This window comes from Falco rusticolus, chromosome 5, assembly GCF_015220075.1.
Source record: "Falco rusticolus isolate bFalRus1 chromosome 5, bFalRus1.pri, whole genome shotgun sequence".
In the NCBI taxonomy this organism is placed as follows: Eukaryota; Metazoa; Chordata; class Aves; order Falconiformes; family Falconidae; genus Falco; species Falco rusticolus.
The window spans coordinates 90,001,051-90,020,335 of record NC_051191.1 but is presented as its reverse complement, the minus strand read 5'-3'; the positions used below and the strand labels follow the sequence as shown (position 1 = coordinate 90,020,335).

Below are 19,285 nucleotides of genomic sequence, written 5' to 3'. Positions count from 1 at the left end.
TCTCCATGAATTCTCCATACTAACCTCAGGGAAATCTCGCAGTACTTCAGACATTTCGTTTCCTCGTTCTCCACAGCCTACATAAATGATGACATCACTGTTGGAGTACTTTGAGAGAGACTGTGAGATCACAGTCTTCCCACAACCGAATGCCCCGGGAATCGCTGTTGTACCCCCTTGTACACACCTGAGTGAAGAAACAGGACTCTGATTTGCAAAGAACTCAAAACCAGCTCTCCCATCTTAGAATGTTTTCCAATAAAACTCCTTAATTAAAAGCAGAGTGACAGAAGTCACATCCAGCGTTCTGGGTGAGAAGCACAGAGGTATTTCACAAAACCAGAAGACTGAGGGAATAAACTATCCTTTTCTTCTACTGCCCTCGGAGTACATGAGTTACGCTGGTACAACAGCTAAACTTTCAGGCTTGAAATGTAGCAGTTTTCACAGCTGGAAGCACCAAAGGAATGCAAATACTAAGGAAAGAACCACACTTAGCTGTGCATTGTAAGAATAAGCAACACAACGTTTTAAGGCCAAAATTACTGAATTCAGTGTCTTGGAAGTTAGCTGCTTAAATAAGCATTTTGTGTTAAAGTGCAACAGTTTTCATAAAGGTGACCCCAAAATCATTGGGAACTATATATCCTCAAGACCATGGAGAAAGATCCTACTTATACATTCAAATGGAGCATCAAGCTTGAAAGTTCTAGCCTTTCTGTACATTTGGCATGATCATGTTAAGTTTATGCTTTTTTATTCTTTTCTAGATTAATGCACTAGAACTATCTTTTTAAACTTATCTTCCTTTTTCCACTAGTAGGTTCTCCTGCCAAATATAGAAATATGAGGAATTCAGCTAAACATTGTTTGAGATTATGCTGTGATATACAGTAAAAGCTTGGGGTCTGCCTGCCCTTATAAAAAAAAAAAAAAAAAATGGCCTCCTCCCACAAGAGATTTCTTACACACTAGAAGACAAAAGGTAGTACTTACGGGAAGAGGGCATCCAGGACCCGTTGGCCAGTTAACAAAGGGTGATTGGCTGGTAACTTCTCAGTAACAGGACGGACTTGACGCACAGGCCAGACCTGGACCATAGTGAACTTCTCCTTCACACCTTCAAACTCCAACTCTAAGACAACATCCTAACAGACAGCACCAGACAGCTGAAGTAAGCAAACAGCTGCACACTGGACCAGCATGCAAATTCTCATCTCAACTACTCTGCACAACTAGGTTTTTGATAGCACCACCATTTCTCAGAACCTCAATACACCATCATCCCTTCCCAAGGGAAAGCTCTTTCCCGTATTTACAGTGCTACTGGGGGGGAAGCACAAGGTGAAGCTTCAATTAGGAATATGCTTTTGAAGAGCAACTGAATTTTACATATTCATAAAATACTGTTGGTCCCCACAGAGGTCAGCGAGCTTGGCACACTGAAGTGCCATTGGGAACAGATATATATTTATCCATCTATCTACACATATATAGAACGCAACCGCACAAGGTAATTGTGTAATCCCTGCCGGCAGGGTAGCAGAAGCAATCGTTAACTCTGACACCTTGTCGCATGAAACACTTTCTAGTTGGCATCATGCAGAAGAGAAAGAGTACATCAGCCTTATGAAAGAGACATGGAATATACCAGAAACTGCTGCTGGGGGACTTACTGAAGTGTCATAGTTTCCTGGTGGAGCAATGTATGTAACTGTACCCCTGTTCCGTGGGGGCAGCATGATTTTGTGTTTGATAAGGGAGTTTTCATTCACCACACCATAAATATCTCCACCAGTGATGTGGCTGCCAACCTGAAATCAGAACAGGTCTATTAGTCATAAGTGAGAACTCCAGTTTTAAAAAAGAACCTTGACAAAGAACTGTATAAAATAACTATAGCTATTAAGTCTAGCACTGTGATTACTCCCTTTACAAATGCGTTGTTACAGCACAGTAGTCCATTTACATAACTCATTACACTAACAGCACATCACTAGCAACACTGTCTGGGTTCAGGTGCCTTGCAAGGCTCAGACAGTAGCAATTACTGACTGATGCAAGGAATTTTCCTTGTTTCTTTTATACCTCTCAGCTTAATGCGTTAAGTAGAGAAATGCTAACCTACAAGGTTGGAAAAAGATGCTGCCAAGGGCTAAAGCTGTGACATTTTCCAGCTCTAAGGCTACCTTCACCATTTGTGGAATACATGCTGCAGACATTCTTTTGGCTCAGGTAACACCTGTACTGCTTAGTGCAGCTCCACTAGCTTCTTGACAGTTTTGCAAATACATAAAAACTTTTTAAGTTTCTCATATGCAGCGGCCACACACAGTAAATCACATCAATTAAGTTTTGATGAACCCCATCCAGTCTCATACATCACGACCAGCTCCTAGTATTCCTTTCCACAAACCTCAGACCAATGTTAACCGTAGCTCCCAGCAGTCACAGCACCGGCACTCTGCTCCAGCCCTAAACTTTCAGGGCAGAGGAGCAGAAAGGAAGATGGGCTTGTCAGAACATACCCGCAGATTTTTGGAAGGTGTGAAGTCCCATTTGACATCTCGGCTCAAAGCTGACACGTTGACACCTCTAGGGATATAGATACTTTTGGTCAGAGTGCTGATGTCCGAGAGAGGCCTCTGGATACCATCAAAAATAGCTCCCATAATGCCAGGCCCTAGTTCCACTGACAGGGGTTTGCCAGTACGGAGTACAGGGTCTCCTACAGAGACACCAGCTAAAGATTTGCTGAGGAAAAGTTCATCCAGAGAAAGGGCGAGAAACAGGGCAGAAGGCATCACACTCGCACTGTCGTACCTTTAAACCACCTTTCTGACTTTAAGATAATATTTTTATTACTATATCACACATCATCATTTGATAAGCATGTAGGCTTTATACTAAACTCAAGCTGAAATTCCTAAAGCAACAAAGTTGCTAATCCTCCAGAGATGCACAGGAGGTGTAAATAATTCTGCTTTACAGTCATTAGTTCAAGTCAACTGTATGGATGAGTTCACTGGAGTGCCAAGCAGCAGGATGACAAAATCTTAGGCATTTCTTAAATCTTCAAATCTAGAAAACAGGTCTGATTGTTTAAATCAGAGAATATTATGAAATATTTAATTTTTTGCTTTGGAATTTGTTAGGGAGCACAACTGTTTAGACCTTGAGCCTCACATAGCCTTTCTGACAGCAGTCTAACTTCAAAGGGAGATCGTCCAAGGACCAGCATTATTTCTCTCCCCTCTGGTATCAAGTTGTCAGTCTATGCACTATCTGAGCAAAGATGCACAATGGACTTCTCCGCAAAGGGCCCGCAGTTTGGCAAAAGGCCCTGCTAGAATACAAAAGAAAACCCCAAAACCCTATGCAAGACTCAAGAAGTTAAACACAAGTTGACTTCACAGAGCCCTAGGATGCAACCCTCTCATCAGAAACCTACGAGTAAACTATACTCAAACTTCTTCCATGTACTGATGGAAGGCTATTAGATATTACAATGATGATGCCACCTAAAATGATAAATTATTAGGTACAGTCAGGAGTTAGTCACCAGTTCAACATCCAGCTCCTCAGAACAAAGCTTTGGGAGCCAGCACAGGCTTTTTCCTAGCCTGTACAGATACACAGAGCCAACTCTTAAGGTTAAAAGAATATCTGAAAAAAAGGTCTCGCTTCAACTTCTATGACTTCTTTACTGGTATTCTATCATATATGTGTAATAGAAAATACATTTTAAGCTGACTAGATTTTAGAATACAGGCTGTGTCCTAGCTGGACCAAGATTCTGTAAGCAGACTGCAGAAGCAAAAATGTAATGATTATGTCTGGCAAAATACTCTGCCCAGAAGGCGGCATCCTGCCTACTTTACATTTCCTATTTAAGTGTTGTACAAGCATAGTTTTCAAAAGCAAAGAAAAAACCACAACAAATACTGCTTGGTAGTTTTGCCATTTATGGTTGACATTTATCAAACAACTTCCTTATAAAGCTCTAATATTTAAATTAAAATAAATTTTCAATTCTAAGGTACACACTATTTGATTTCTACTTAATATATATAAAAAAAAAGTCTCCTTGGTACACAGCCAAGCAAGACAAGATTTACCTAAAACCATCGGAATTTACAAAAGACGTGCAGAACCGATATCCCGCTGGCACCAGAAGTATCAAGTCAGCTTTGTCCATTGTCTTCACCCTCATCACCACTCTGTGCTCTGGACTGCACAGTCTGCAGGCCCAGAGGAATCACTGAAAAGGATACACGTTTCTTCGTACACCTGCACCGTTGCTAAATCCCCTTCCAGTCGGATAATCTCCCCCACCAGTTCACTGTGGCCTACTCGTACCAGCTCATACATAGCAGCACCTGCCATGTTGCACGCTGTGACCACTGTAAAAGACAGGCACGTAAGCGAATATTTTTCCTGTAGCTCAGGAAATTTACTCATCAGGAGTTAGTAAGAACTGCACAGCATAAGCCTGGTATTCACCCATTTTTGATTTCACAAAAAGGATACCTTGGCCGCCATAAATACTGATACTTCTAGTTTAAAAGCCAAAAGAAAACATTTCCCTATACTTATCACACTGTCCCTTTATGCTCAATAAGAGGACGCTATCAGAATACAGGAGTACACAGACAATTCTCACCATAATTTCTCTTATCTACCCTGACAGATAGGGGATGTTTAGAGCTTTAGAGATGCAGTGAACTTTGACAGACAAGTTCCGTAGGCACCCTCCTTTTCAGTTAGCTGGGCCATATTCCCATCTGACCCAATTAAAACATAAGAAAAATGCTAAAGTTCACCTGATACCTGGTAGGTACATAAACCTGTGGTTGGGGACCAGCATTTTCAAGTCACTCAAACTTCTTTTCACCTTGGTAGCACCTGGATGCTCATATAACAAACTATTTCCATGTACAGATCAAACCAAGGTGCCTGCTCTAAGGGCAATACATACCCTTGTATCTAGAGTGGCAGAAGCTACAAAGCTTTTAAGGAAACACTATTTTGACATTTTATTTTGTAGAAAAAAAGTCATGTATATCTTCAGGCACTTTCAACAGATTTTTTTACAGACTGTTTTACAGCATGTTTTGGGCCTAAAACCTCCTACTGTTTTGAGTTAGGTTTCAGCAGGTCATACACGAGGTCTAGCTGCTTTAGCACAAAATTTATCATGTCTTTTCTATCATAATATCAATCTTGCACATAGAGTTTACGTATTTAAACAAAAATCCATTTCCCACTTCTTAGGAAAGAAAGCTGTATCAGTTTAAAACTGTTTTTAAATATCACTTCTGCACTTAAGGAATTGGCAGTTAAAAGAACAGGTATTTACTTAGGTAGACATGAGTCAAGGGAGTTTCTTACTCATCAAATAAGCTGCATCAACAAAATCACATGCTATTCTGCTGTTCTCACATCCCCATCCTTCACCTCTTGAGGAGACTACAGGAGGGAGCAGAAAAGCCAGTGGACTGCACATATTCAAAAGCTTTTACCATCAGAGACTAAAGAATTTAAGCCAATACAGGAGGAAAAGTCCTCCTGCTCCCAGTTGCACCACCCCCTTCCCTGACCCTTGCAGCTCCTTGCTGAGCTCCTCCAGCCCACGGTGCAGTAACACAGAATGGCTTGACACGGGCAGGAGACTGAGTATTCCAGAGAGCAGAGGGTCAAATCGTGTTTCAGCGAGAATGGACTACGCATCTCAGCCTTTTAGAGAAGCTTAGTACACAGGGCCTGAAGATTTCTGACCGAGTGGCTTTACTTCATATAGAAAGCTTACCACCTTTTGGGTTTGTTGTTATTATTCATTGCCCTGCTTCTGCTCATTACATCTTTGAAGAAGATTAATTAACAGTAATGTCTTGTTAGTATATTTCTTAATATTTTAGCAGACTAAGTCAGTGATCCTTCTTAAAAAGCTCCCCCCCCCAAAAAAAGAAAGAAAAAAGCCCCACCCAGAGCTCTAGTACACTTCTCCACTTTCAAGTGAACAAGACTAACAAGACATTAGATGGAACAGAACCTGCGATTTCCTTTACAAAATAATACCTACCAGGTCCTGAGACTCCATGGACATAGCCCACAAAAGCCTCTCTGTCCTCATCACGGATTTTGGGTAGCTTGGAGAATTCCATTTTGCCTCTTCAACTGTACAGAAGGAAAACAAGAGTCAGTCCTGAAGAATACACACATGTAGTAAGTTCTTCCTCTTCCCCCGCTCGGCTCTGTCCTTGTTTCCAGTTAGAAAGAATTCCGAACTCATACAGCCTGAAGCACCTTAACCACACTGATTTTAAACCTATAAAAAGTTAAAAAGTAACTCATTTAAACAAACAAAACAACTAACATCCCCAATTGCAGAAACACAGAGGTGGAATAGGACTGCACAACATGCTCCACAAAACACCACCAAGTGAAACAGTAACACTCCAAACAGGCTGTAACACCAACTGGACTGTTTTCAAGCCTAATAACAGGATATTTAAATAAGGGAAAATCCCTTCCGTCTTCCACATCTCTTCTATCCTCCTCCAAAATATAGAATTTTCCATGATTCTGAGTGAGCAAGAGAATGTTCTGGGGCTGCCTCACTGCCAACCCTCTCTAAAAAGCAATGCTACAAACACTAATTGTGAAAATTGTATCTATGCTATCTTAAGCTGCTGAAGCAGGGTTCAGGGGAAGAAACATAGACTTTCAAAAGCACCAGCACACATATGGAGAGTCCTCTCTATATGCCTCACAGCCAGATATTACAAAATTATGCTCTCAGTGAAAGCCATGGAGCATTATAGAAGAATTGTGCCAAATAAGGGCCAGAACCTCAATCTGCAACAGTTCAACAGCAGACTGACATCTCTTGCCAGTAGCTGTTCAGGGAATCTAAACAACTGGCACAAGAACAGCTGTTTTAGAAACAGACCTCCTCCATCCATGCTTGCCCTTTAACAGACAGTTGGGCTGTCCTGCTTCTGGTGCCGATAAGAGTTTAATGGTTTTGCTTTGTCAGCCCTTATCATGCTTTGCGTTACCTTGGAAACTGATTAGTGTTAGCGAACTGTAAGGCAACTCTCTACCCATTTCTACCGTACTGCCAGGTTTACGGTACAGCACTGGTGAAAGCTGCAGCATGGCAGCCCCAGCACACAACGCGCTCTGCGTATCAACAGGGCCTGCCCAGCAAAAGCCCGTGGTTCGGCAACAAACTGTGCCAGGCATCTGTTGATGCTCACAGTCTTTGCAAGAAGCTTAAGCTAACGCAGCATCTTCTGCAAGGCAGCAAACAGAGGCACAGCCAGGCTTGAAAACCTGCCCCGTGTACAATGAGGAAGACAACAACGACATTCGCACCCCTTCCATCATCATTAAAGGATGCTTTTCTGCCTGTTCTTCAGGAGCAGTAGGCAGCTGATATCTGCTACTCTTGAAACCTTATGACTGTTTTCCAGTTTTTTAATACCGTGCTACAAGTCCTCTGCCCCTCAACCTTGCCACCAATTTAAATGTTTTAAATCAGCAGCTCAACTCTGTAAGAAAAGGATCACCAATGTTTCCAAACTCCTATTCATCCTGAAGGAGCAGCGTCTTCCAGGCTCCGTGTCTCCCTGGAACGGACTGTGTAACATGGCTACCATTGATTCATTTCACAACAGCCACCCCAACAGTTGATCATGACTCAGTCACCAGCCTGCAGTGGAACCGCTAACTGCTCTCCAGCTCAAAGGCTAAGTCAGATAGCTGTTAGATCCCTCTGCTCCCCAGAAGGATAGTTTATCCGTTACGTTGCCTGTTGTTTAGTGCCGGAACATAATTTTCATTTCACTATTTATTTCTCAAAAGTCTTCTCTGCCAAATGGCAGGAGGGAGGTCCTCACAAAGCAATCTGCAGTTCCTGAGCAGCTGGTAAGAGCTGGTTCTGATCAGACTAACAACTACCTCACCTTTTTGGCTTTTAACCATTAAAACACTGCAAAACTCAAGTACAATTACTGTTCATACTGAAAAAAAGCAGCCATTCTTATAAATCCACCCAAAACAATTACTTCAACATACCATACAGAACAATCTCTAGAGTCCTACTACCAAAATCTTCTATAGAAGCCCTATAAAGAGAGAGTTAAGCTCATAACTAAATTAGTGACGCCATTTGGCCATTAGACAGTCCAGGGTCCTGCACAAAAGAGTCAATTTACAAAGGCAAGGAAACGCAGGAAGAACACTGGCCAGTTTCAATTTAAATTAACTTATCTTCATATTCAAAACCTGCAGGTCAGCTGACCGCCACTTGAAGTGATTGTTTATCTTTTAGGGAGACAAATAAGAACCTCAGAACAGCCACCCTGCAATCAAAACAGCAACAACCTGCCACCCAGCATGTGCCTCGCCTGTTCCTGTGGCTGCTCTGCTCCCTCTCTCTTCCTACAGCCACCTGCCCGAATTATTGGTCAAGCTAAAAGAGAATGGGATTCTGCTAGACCACCTAACAACACACCAATAAACAGTCTTTGTCCTGACCTTTAGCATCTGTACCTATGGCTTTTAAATACATACCTGTTAACTATTACAAGTGTAAAAGCTGTGAATTCTTCCTCACCTTTCTTTGTTCCATCTCCTATGTACCCTCCAAACAAAGTACACACAGTCTAAAAAGCCAGTGCCCACCCAGCCAAGCTGACCTCTTTTTGTTAAGGGGCTATGCATCATTTAATGCTGAATACAAATTAAGGTTAAAAAATGCTGTTATTTATCTCTGCACAGTTTTCTTGTGCTCATGTATTAGCACTACAGGTTTCCATTTCATATGGAAAAGTCCTTGAGGGCAGAAATGTTGGCTTACCTATGTATACTGTTAAATGTCTTCATTGTTAGTACTTGGGTAGAAGGAAATTCCCTAACGCATGTCAGGATTTGCTAAACATAACATCATGTGCATGCAGGGAGTATGTACTTACCCCAGAAGCCATGGTAGCTAGCCATTTCAGAAATCTACTGAGCTCCCAGAGCCTTTCACAGGCCTCTTACCAACCCAGGATATCAGGCACTGTATGTAATACACTCCTACAAAAGTCCACTAGCACACCTATACAGGATATTAGCTTAATTTTAATTCCCTTATGAGCATTTTGTATCCTTTACAACTTCTATGCAGGAATCTTCCTCATCTTAAACAGTTCACCAATTAACTTTAAGTGTGCTCTCATACTCTGACACGGCCATATTCTGCCTAACAGTGCCAGGAATCAAAACACGACTTGCTGCAGCACGATCTCTGACTGAAATGTGAAGTACTAAAGTAATATTATAGTCATAATTAAACAAAGAAAACTCAGGTCATTGGCTCTTTTATCTTGATTTCTCCCCAGCACAGCAATTTGGCTACACAGCAAGCCCAAAAATGTAACCATCCTGCTGTCAATGCTGGAGAAACTTGTTTTCTATTACAGTTCCTTCATTTTGCTTCACATGTTTGATCAGACCCAGAATTTACATGATAAACTGCTTTACCACAAAGATCTCTTCAAAATTAAGACTCCAGTGAGATTTTTAGAAGGAGCCTTCTTGCAGCAAGGAAGAAAATCCGTGACTATTTTATCATATAAACACAGATTCTTACCTTATTTTGCAGAAACAGGCAGTAACAAAATCCACAGGCCCAATGAAGCAAAGCCAGAATTCAGCAGTTAAGCACCACCACTTAGGAAATAATTGTCCTTCTAGTGCCCCTACACAGAGGGATGAGAAAGCCTGCTGCAGAGGGGAAAGAAATTTCTGACACACAGCAGAGGCATAACCACCTGACTTGATGAGTCATCAGTCTGTCTCTCTCCTACCAGCACGGAGGAATGCCGCAATAGCAAATCAAGATACCTAGGGCCCCGCCGAACTCCCATCTGTGCCCTCCTTACCGCACAGGGCCGAGCAGAAGAAATTAAAAGCAGCATTCAGCCGTTCACGTTAAGGGCCTCCTACAAAGCCAATAATCCCTATGCCCCAAGTGGTACGTACTACTACATTCAAATCCTTGCAAGAGATACACGTTGTCTGCTGGAATCCATTTACCTACCAGTCCTCCAGTGTAATATTTCCATGTCAGTGTGTGCTCTGTTCTGGAAGAGCTTAACAGAACAACGGTTTTAACAACAGATTGCACAGTATTATGGTGTCTTCGGCACCTCCCTAATTGCTTGACTATGTAGAACAGGTATTGTTTGTCAAAATAGAGTCTTGCAGAGCTTACTTCTGCTAATATAAGAATCCCTTCTCCTAGTTAGCAGAAGCATTGATGCAACTGCACAACGTCCAACAACAGTTAGCGAAGCAGACTGATGTGCCACCTTGAGAGACAGCTACTAGAATCTGTTTTCAAAGGTTTTGAAATTTTTGAAACAAAGATTTTGTCCCATTGTCATACAGAAGATGAGCAGCCATGTAGTCTTTCCCCCAAGAAGCCATGTCAGTTGAAGAGTTCCCTGCAGACTTCACAACATCGAGACTATCTTTGCAAGTTCTAGGATTAGCAACACATCAAACTGGCATAAAAGCTTAGATATGCGAACTAAAATTGGAGTAAATAGCCCAAGACCAGCAATTCAGAAGCAGCAACATTACGTTAATAAGTTATCAGTGCTGGAATTCATTCTGCTGGAGTAACTTTGAATTAAGGTAATAGATTTTACTGTATCTGAAACAGACTAACATGTTTTGACCTCCTAGGGTAGAAAACTGGAGTCAGAATATAATTAAATATAATTAAATACATTCAATATCCAGGAAACCTTAATTGGCATACACAGTAAAACACAGTCAAATAAGTTTTCCAAAGAAAATCTCTCCCCCTCTTCTCAGTAAAAAACGGGAGGCTACAGGATAGCAAAAGATCACAACCCACACCAGACAATCCACTTAGCGTCACATTTGAGTCATGCTTTAGAATCAAGACTGCCAACATTTACTGTTGTTCACCTGAGCAGACTTTGGCACAGAGCATAAATCCCAGTGTGCAGCTGCATGAGGATGTGTCACAAAGGCCTCATAAACAACAGGTTAATCACTGCCATAGATTTCCTGTAACTTGGGTAGTTTATACTTCCCCTTCCAACAGATTATATTTTTAAGAGGAAGTATTAAAAAACCTTAGCGCCTAAGTTACTAGACAAATGCAGAAGTTCAGCAGCATTTCTGCACCTAGGAGTTGGAATATTGCCTCAGCACAAAGAGCATGCACAGAACTCTCAACACAGGTCACTTGGAAGGGAAGTCAAATAGTATTCTCAGGAAATCTGCTCCTTCATACTATGCAGTTATAATTTTACTATAACACAGCAGGGAAAATTACTCCAGATCTCTCTCTCCCCAAACAATAGAATCACTGAGGTTGGAAGGCACCTCTGGAGATCATCTCGTTCCAAAGCCCTACTCAGAGCAAGTTAGAGCAGGCTGCTCAGGGCCACGTCCAGCTGGGTTTCCATTACCTCCAAGGATGAAGACTCCCCAAGTCTCTGGGAACCTATTCCAACATTCAGACACCCTCACAGTAAAAAGTGTTTTCTTATGTTTAAAGGGAATTCCCTGTATTTCAGTTTGCGCCCATTGCTTCTCGTTACTTCAGCAGACACCCCTGGCTCCATCCTCTCTGCTCTCTCCCATTAGGTATTTATATCCTTTACAGCAAGATTCTCAGAACCTTCCCTTCCCGAAGCTACATCATCCCAACTCTCTCACCCTCTCCTCATACTTCCAAACCCTTTGTGGCCCTTCTCTGAACCCACTCCATTAAGCCATGTCTTCCTTCTACTGGAAACCCAGAACCAGGCACAGCACTCCAGTTGTGGTTCCCTAAAGCTTAATTGAGGGGAAAACGCACCTTCCTGACCGTGCTGCCAGCATTCCTCCTAATGCAGCCCAGGACAGTGCTGGCTGCCTTTGCCACGAGGGCACAATGCCAGCTGATACTCAACTTGGTATCCACCAGGACCTCTAGCCCCTTTCAGCAAAGCCACTTTACAGCCAGTCAGTGCCCAGCCTGTAGCAGGGCACATGGCTATTCCTCCCCAGGTGCAGGACTTGGCATTTTCCATTGTTGAACTTCATGAGATTCCCATCAGCCTATTTTTCCAGTCTGTCGAGGTCCCTCTGTATGGCAGCACAGCCCTGTGCTTTATCAAACTCATTCCAACTTCATATCACCTGCACTCTGAGGAAACCAGGCAGGAGACTCCTCCTGTGCCCAACACAATCACGTGGCTTAGTCTTTCCACAGACATTGAGAAGCGAACTGTACTAACCTTCTTGCTATAAGCTTAAGCTAGAAGTATCATTGTTTCTTAAAATCAACAACATGGACATTCTTCCATTTAATTATTCATGCAATTCCAGTTGCCACAGGGCACCTTGAGGCCACCCCTGCTCTCAATATGTCAGGAATCTGCTGAAGTGATGTTCAGCTACACACTGTGGATCCATCTGCAACCACACCAGACAACTCATTTTTTTGTTTCTTAGTTTCTTTTACAATACACAATAGGCAATGCAATTTGTTTCTTAGGTACTGTAGAGCCCCTTCCTCTCACACAAGGCTTGCTGCTCAGCACATGTACAGATAAATCCAGGTGTATTCAAGAAAAAAGACAGGAAACAGAATTATGCTGCCACTGTTTGCACATCACACAATGGCAACAAAGCAAGGCACTGCAACATGGCAATTCATGAAGCCCATCACAAGCTCCTACTGCTTTCTTCCTCAAAACAGATGCAGCTTACCTGTGGGTATGCCAAGCTTCATACTTGAAGAAAACATCATGCCTTGCACACAAGCTAAACATATATATTTGTAGCAATATCTATATGTAGCATAAGAGATTCTCCCCTACCACAAAGATGGGGTATGAAGTACCACCACCACCACAAATCGTTATGCAAGCAACTAAGCTCTTATTCAGAAGCTTGGGAGATTTCTTCACTTAGCCCAGAACAGGAATAGAAAAAAGCTCAGCGGCAGCAATAAAACTAGATAGAAAGGCTGGCAAGGCATTCAATGTGTAAACTGCTTTGACCCACTGAAGATTTGATCAGCTCAGTAGATAACCAGCCTTCTGACTTCAAACGCAGTTGTCACGCTACAGCTAGAACTGACAAAGACCCTAGTTTTATCAATTAACATACTCCTGTTACTAGAGAAAACCACATCATTCATGTGAAAAAAAATCTTCATCAGCTGACTGGTTATATGCTACAGTTTTCCATATAAGGGTTTTCTACACCAATTCCTTCCTCTCAGCCCAGAAGGCTTCTCCAGAGGAGCTTTAGAGGTGGAAACAGATGAACCTTCCTTTATTTCTTACTTGCTACGCTACTTCACAAGTTTCCCACCATCAAAAATTTGACATTCCTCTCAGCCTGCTACATACCCTGCCCCTTCTTTGGCTTGATAAACTTTTAAACCAAACAAAAATTTAATGCAACAGAGATCCAAGCCGTAACACAGAATACTAACACAATATTCATTTCTGTGTCCCACAGTGGCTGCCTTTCCTTACCCTGCTCCTGTCACCTAGCTGCTAGGGCTGAAAAGTTCTGCAGCCATCTGCTTAGTGCAATGCTCAGCTATTTCCTCTAATAAGCAACATTTTCATTAACCTCACTAACATTACTGCAAAGCTAAAATCCACCCTTGCTTTTATGAAACAGAAGTCACTCTACCTTTAGGTGTATTTGGCATTGTTATTTGAAATACTTCTTGTTGCTCTAATCTTTAAGATGACAAACATCAAAATGAGATGAATGCAAAGCTGTAAGCAATTACAGTAGCAAACTTTACTAACTACAGTTCAGTAGAGTCACTTCTGACTAGTTGGAGATTCTTACCTCAACAGACAAAAGGTGTAATATTTCATAAAACAACTATTGCTAGATTTGTAAGTCAGGCTCAGTTTTACACAGAAACTTATTAGTAATTTGGGGTCATTAAAACACATCGGCTTCTCTGCAAGTGTCACCACTGCCTAAGCTCTTGTCCCTAAATCTTATAGATAAAATACTGAGCTTGAGTTCAGAATAAGTATTTCAACATTATGCTTAACTTTCAGAGCAGTCTTTAGAGTCAGAATATTATGGAACCTTCAGTTTATTATATAAGGTATGTGATGGCTAGTTTGAAGAGCTGAACTGAGAGTAAGTTTGCATGAAAGTCTTTGAGAAAGATCTAACACCCCTAGCAGATAGAAGCACTCTTTTACAGCACTTCAGTATAATGAAACACCTGGTTGTAATCACAACATGCATATTGGCAGTGGATTCCAGTAAAAGGAAATTAAGTTGAGGTCGACTTTTCCTGTAATGGAAAACTTTATATTTATGTTTTAAAGCAAGTTAAGCCACATTTGGAGATTTTATATTCAATTACCTGAAGTATTTACAGCTTCTTTAGAATAGCCAGAGCCCCTCCAGTATATTAAATTTTAACACTGTTTAAGCCATACGTTGTGGTGGTTGTCTGACTGTCTACCAGGTGACGCAAATTTATTTCACAACAACAAAATTCTCAAGGTTTCAAGGATCTAGAGGAAATTCATGTAACACAACTGCCATCTAAAAAGCCCTTACCAATGTTATCTGCATTTAGCCAAAATACCATTTCAGTTTTTTCTGAAAAGCTGCTGTTTAAGGTCTTTTACGGTGAGAAACAAAATGATGATATAGTGTATTAATGAAAAGGACCAAACAAATGTTTGTCCCACTAGCTGAGCTTCTTGGAAGATAAGTTTCTTTTGTAGAATATGAAAAAACAATCAAGTAATTCTTCAGGCCATTAAAGGAAACCTGCACACCTGAAAGCTTTTGTCCAGCTCTAACAGTTCTAATAAAGGCACAGTTTTTTCTCTAAAAAGCCAATACCTTTTCCATAACCTTTCTATCCCTCCTCACATGTGACCGTCACCAACACAGGACTGCTCTTTGCACTTAGGTCACAGACATTCAGACCACCTATCTTTTACACTGTTTTCAACAACAAACCACTCCAGTAAGCGAGCATAACTTATCGCACCCTCAAATGGGACACAGCGTGGGGAACGCTGCATCTTCACAGTGCAGATTTCGGCATTTTTCTTGGGATGCCATCTGGCAGAAAAAGGTAGTTGGACAGACTGGTCAGCTGAAACCCACCAGCGCACCAACATTTCAACTTGGCCATGAGAATGCTTACGATATGAGCGCTCTTCATCTGATTAAGAATGACAAGGATAAGACTTTCACGTTATGGAGATACCCTCTAGGAAGACTGCTTCTTTCAAGTGTTTGCATCTGCAATAGGTCTGTTTCTGACAGACTTTTTAGTTTATTTATAACTAGTCAGCAGAATGAATCTCGGTTAACTGGGATAGCCATGGTCTTCAGTGTTAAGTCTCAGGATTAAACAGATATCAGCCAACTAATGCAGAAAGCCCAGCACTATAAAAATGTGGCCCCGATGGCAGCCTCCCATTATTAGTTTTCATACTTCCTGATTATTTCCAATTTGAAGATTTTAAGACACTCACAACAGAGTCTCCAAAATGCTGTGAACTATGACAAAATTAACAAACTGTCAACAGGCACCACGCATGTATTAGATCACTGTCAAATTATTTCTGAAGACAGCGAGCAGTGACATTGAAATTTACTGTTACACAAGCTCAGAGGAGTAATCAAGCTGATTAACTGAGAAAATAAATTCAGTAGCTAAAACTGAACTTCATCTGCCATTTGGTTAAGTGATAGTAAAGTCTGTTAGACTAGGACTTTCAGGATTTATCCACATACATCTTACCAGTTTTCAGAGTAAGCCCATCATTTCAGTAAAGACAGACTTTACAAGGCAAAGTTTGTTACAGCAGCCATAAAACATATGGGAGTCTAAAAAGATAGCAGCAAATGGTCAATCTTTCTAATAAGTGGGAGAGTTTAACTTGAGAATTTGACAAAACCCAGGAGAAATAAATGCACAGATGAAATAAAGTAACCAGAGCAAAAATATTTATGATTGTAGAACATATTGCCACAAGATATGACCAGACCCAAAAATTGAGTATAATCTCAGCTGTCCACTTTCAAAGGGGAGAAGGAAGTGAACACAACAAGAACAAAAAAGAAAACCCTTTTCAGAACATAAAAGAAGGTAGAGTAATGACAACCAGAAGATTCAGTCTAAGCCAGTTTCACATGTTGGACCTTCAGGCGGTTACTGGCTTAATCCATACAGGAAGAAACAGTTGAAAACTTTAGATTTGTTCTGCTTCCTCTGCTGGAGTAGGTCCCCATTTCTCTCTGCCCAGCTGGAAGGCTAAAGAAATCACATGTTTTAAGATGGTGAGTAAGCGTGAATAAGCATGATATTCCAGTCAACTACATCGTCTGTTTTCCTTGGTACAAGTTCCAGTCCAAAAAAAAAAAAAAATCATGTGGATAGCATTGTTCAAGAATACCTCAATATTTCCAAGTCTAAAGTCCCCCACTTTTCTTTGTAACCAATGATACAAGTATGGAGGAAAGAAAATCTGTTTCACTTATAGGCAATAGGGCATTGGGTTGTTACATGGTTGGGGTTTAAAAAAAAATTAAAAGAGGGAGAGAAAGAAAAACAGGGACTGTTACTTGGCCATCAACAGGATGCAACATTTTACGGTCAACATCAAAGTAACCAAAGACATCAGCTAGGTTATCCTGTAATCCTTTTACTCTTTTAAAGAGACTAATTAGGAACATGGCCTTAACTCACAAATAAGCAATTTAAAAGCACAAGGGAATAACATCGGTAGGAATTTCAGGGCTCAGGAACTCAAAGAGACAGTATTACAGTATAAAAACACAAGAAGGGAAGTGCAGTGCCTCTCAACGTATCTCCAGGGGAATCATCTAGTAATCTGCTGGTCTATAGCGGCTTTGGATGACAACTGTAATACCCGTACCCTTGCATGTCTGGAAGATAAATGCACAAAGCCACACTGGGAAAAGATTTAGACAACAGAAGCACACTGAAGCTTGCAGACTTTGCAATTAAGGATTAATGAGGTATAAAACCAGTTAATAGACACTTTGACCAAACTAAAAGCTAAATTTAAGCTAATGCTGCATAAAAATTAAGCAAGTAGTACTCATTGTTCATGGCTCCACCCTAATATTAGCACTATCTGTAGAAAACAGCTCTTGACTTGGAAAATGGAAAGGCTGCATTTACAGGAAACTAAGATCTTGTGTTACTATTGCAACACAAGATTTCAACCCCCATTTGAACAGTCAGCTGATGCCAGCAGTCATTTTCCAGCACTGTCTTAATTTCTTCTTCCCCATCCTCTCAAACTGATGTCCATGGTGGTTTATGATTTCTGAATGCCATGCTTTATCCCCCAATTATAAAGTTAAGACTAGTTCTTTCCCCACATAAGAGAGTAAAACTGTTTTCAAGAAGACTCGACATAATAAACTGACAAGCACAGCAAAAATAATCTGCAATATTTTTGGTAATTCAAAGACATGTAGACACTGATCTCACTTATTCTTAAATAGAAAATAGTAACATGTAGGTACTATTAAACATTTATGCTTGCTGCTCATTGAAAAGACCTTTAAAAATACCATACAAAGCCGCCAAACATGCAGTTGCTGCAGATCTGCACCATCCCAAACTCAGCACAAATACAACTTACAATATATCGAAGATCTGCCTCAGTTACTCAAACTGCCACTTACAAATGCCAACCTACACTCAGCACATTCTCACCTAAGTGCTAGAAACAGGTGGGCTCATAAACCACCTTCAGCAGTCTGTCAGCAGGTCTTCCTCCTTTTCCATCCCTTCTCCAGTTCATCAAGTGGTATTAGCATTTGAAATACCACGCTAGATCAAATAGCCCGTGTACTTTGCTGAAGTATTGCATTACAATGAATAAAATTATCACCAAATCGCTTTTATTCCCAGCTGGAGTAGAAATTCTCTGAGGAAAGCTAGTAAAATCTTAGGAAGAAATTATGCTGGGCAACTGCACTGAATGGAGAGATCTTGACATACATGTGTCACAGCTATCTGTGACGTGTACGATATCATCCAGAAGCCATTCACATAAAATTTCTTTCTTGCCCTGAAGTGAATTCCAAGTGTGACATTTAGAAAACCTCATCTAAGTCAGGATTTTGTCTCTGACGAAAGGAAGAGGAAACACATTTGATTTGCCATCAGTTATTTTCAACTGCAGAACAAGAGGTGGGCCCATGTACTAAGGAAGGGCTGCAGGCAGAAGGCAGCGGCAGCGTTCCTGTTCCGTAACCTTGCTGCTGGCTCACTGCAGGGCCACAGACAAGCAGATTCAGTTCCACCCACCCAAGATGGTGGGGTGACCTGGCACAGAAACCCAGCCACTGTCACCGCCTATCCTTAGAACGGACTGAGGCATATCCCTGCGGATTCTTGTTGGGTGTCTTTCAGAACGCTCAGCACGTTTCTTTACTCACGGAAACCTTACTCGGGGAGGGGTCTGCTTTGCATCCTTGGCCTTTTTTCTCCTAAGAAACGGGGCCAGGAAGAGCAGGGCCGCCGCCAGCGGGTTCTGCCACTGCTCCGTACGGACAAAGGACGCAGCGCTGCATGTTACTCGCTTCAGCCGGAGCCAGAGGCGGCAAGGTCGGCCTCCGCTCGCAGAGCAGCCCGCTGTCCTTACGGTGCTGCGGGAGGCGAAGGCCGCCCACCCAGGAGACACCCCCCACCCCCACAGCGCGCTCTGCGGGTGCTGCCGCCCCGCAGGGCTCCGCAAGGCGAAGGGCGGCCCTCAGGGGGCGGCCCTCAGAGGGGACCGCCGGGCCGCCGAGACGAACACCCATCCCCTCACACCGCGACCCACCGAGGACGCCTCACCTGCGGCCGGCACACGCGAAACCCCGCTCCCTCCGGCGGCGGCGGCAGAGGAGGCGCTGGATCAGCTGATGGCCGCCGCAGCGCGCATGCGCCTCAGCACCACAGCCGGAAGCGCGTCCCGCGAGCCGGCGTCCCCACACGCTTACTTCCGGGCGGCGCTTTCCCGCCGGGCCCGGGGCTTCTTCCGGCCGCCCGCCCTAGCCTGCTAGCGGAGCGTTAGCTACCACGCTATTGGCTGGCTCCGCATCACGTGACCAGAGGCACAGCTCCCTTCCTCCGCCCCGCCTCCTCCTCCTCCCCGCGGGGAGCGGCGCGTGCGCGGCGGGGGCGGGAAGGCGGGGGGGGTGAGGGGTCATGGCGGCGAGGCGGCGG

The 19,285-nt window shown here is 42.5% G+C and overlaps 1 protein-coding gene across 2 annotated transcripts in view; it reads right to left on the bottom strand.

The window, feature by feature from the left end:
• The window catches only part of ATP6V1A (ATPase H+ transporting V1 subunit A), a 31,442-nt gene extending 12,409 nt beyond the window's left edge, over positions 1-19,033 (bottom strand). Inside the window, exons 1-7 of one of the 2 annotated variants that reach the window (XM_037387870.1) lie at positions 18,914-19,033; positions 6,083-6,177; positions 4,275-4,403; positions 2,529-2,743; positions 1,677-1,814; positions 997-1,148; positions 25-187 (exon numbers count right to left, since the gene is read on the bottom strand). In XM_037387870.1, coding sequence (XP_037243767.1) covers positions 25-187; positions 997-1,148; positions 1,677-1,814; positions 2,529-2,743; positions 4,275-4,403; positions 6,083-6,164 — 879 coding nt within the window. In that variant the 5' untranslated portion in view covers positions 6,165-6,177; positions 18,914-19,033. Of the gene's footprint in view, positions 1-24; positions 188-996; positions 1,149-1,676; positions 1,815-2,528; positions 2,744-4,274; positions 4,404-6,082; positions 6,178-9,643; positions 9,767-18,913 lie in introns of those variants that run through there. The other variant, XM_037387871.1, reaches the window with a different exon arrangement.
• Between the last annotated feature and the right edge of the window lie 252 nt (positions 19,034-19,285).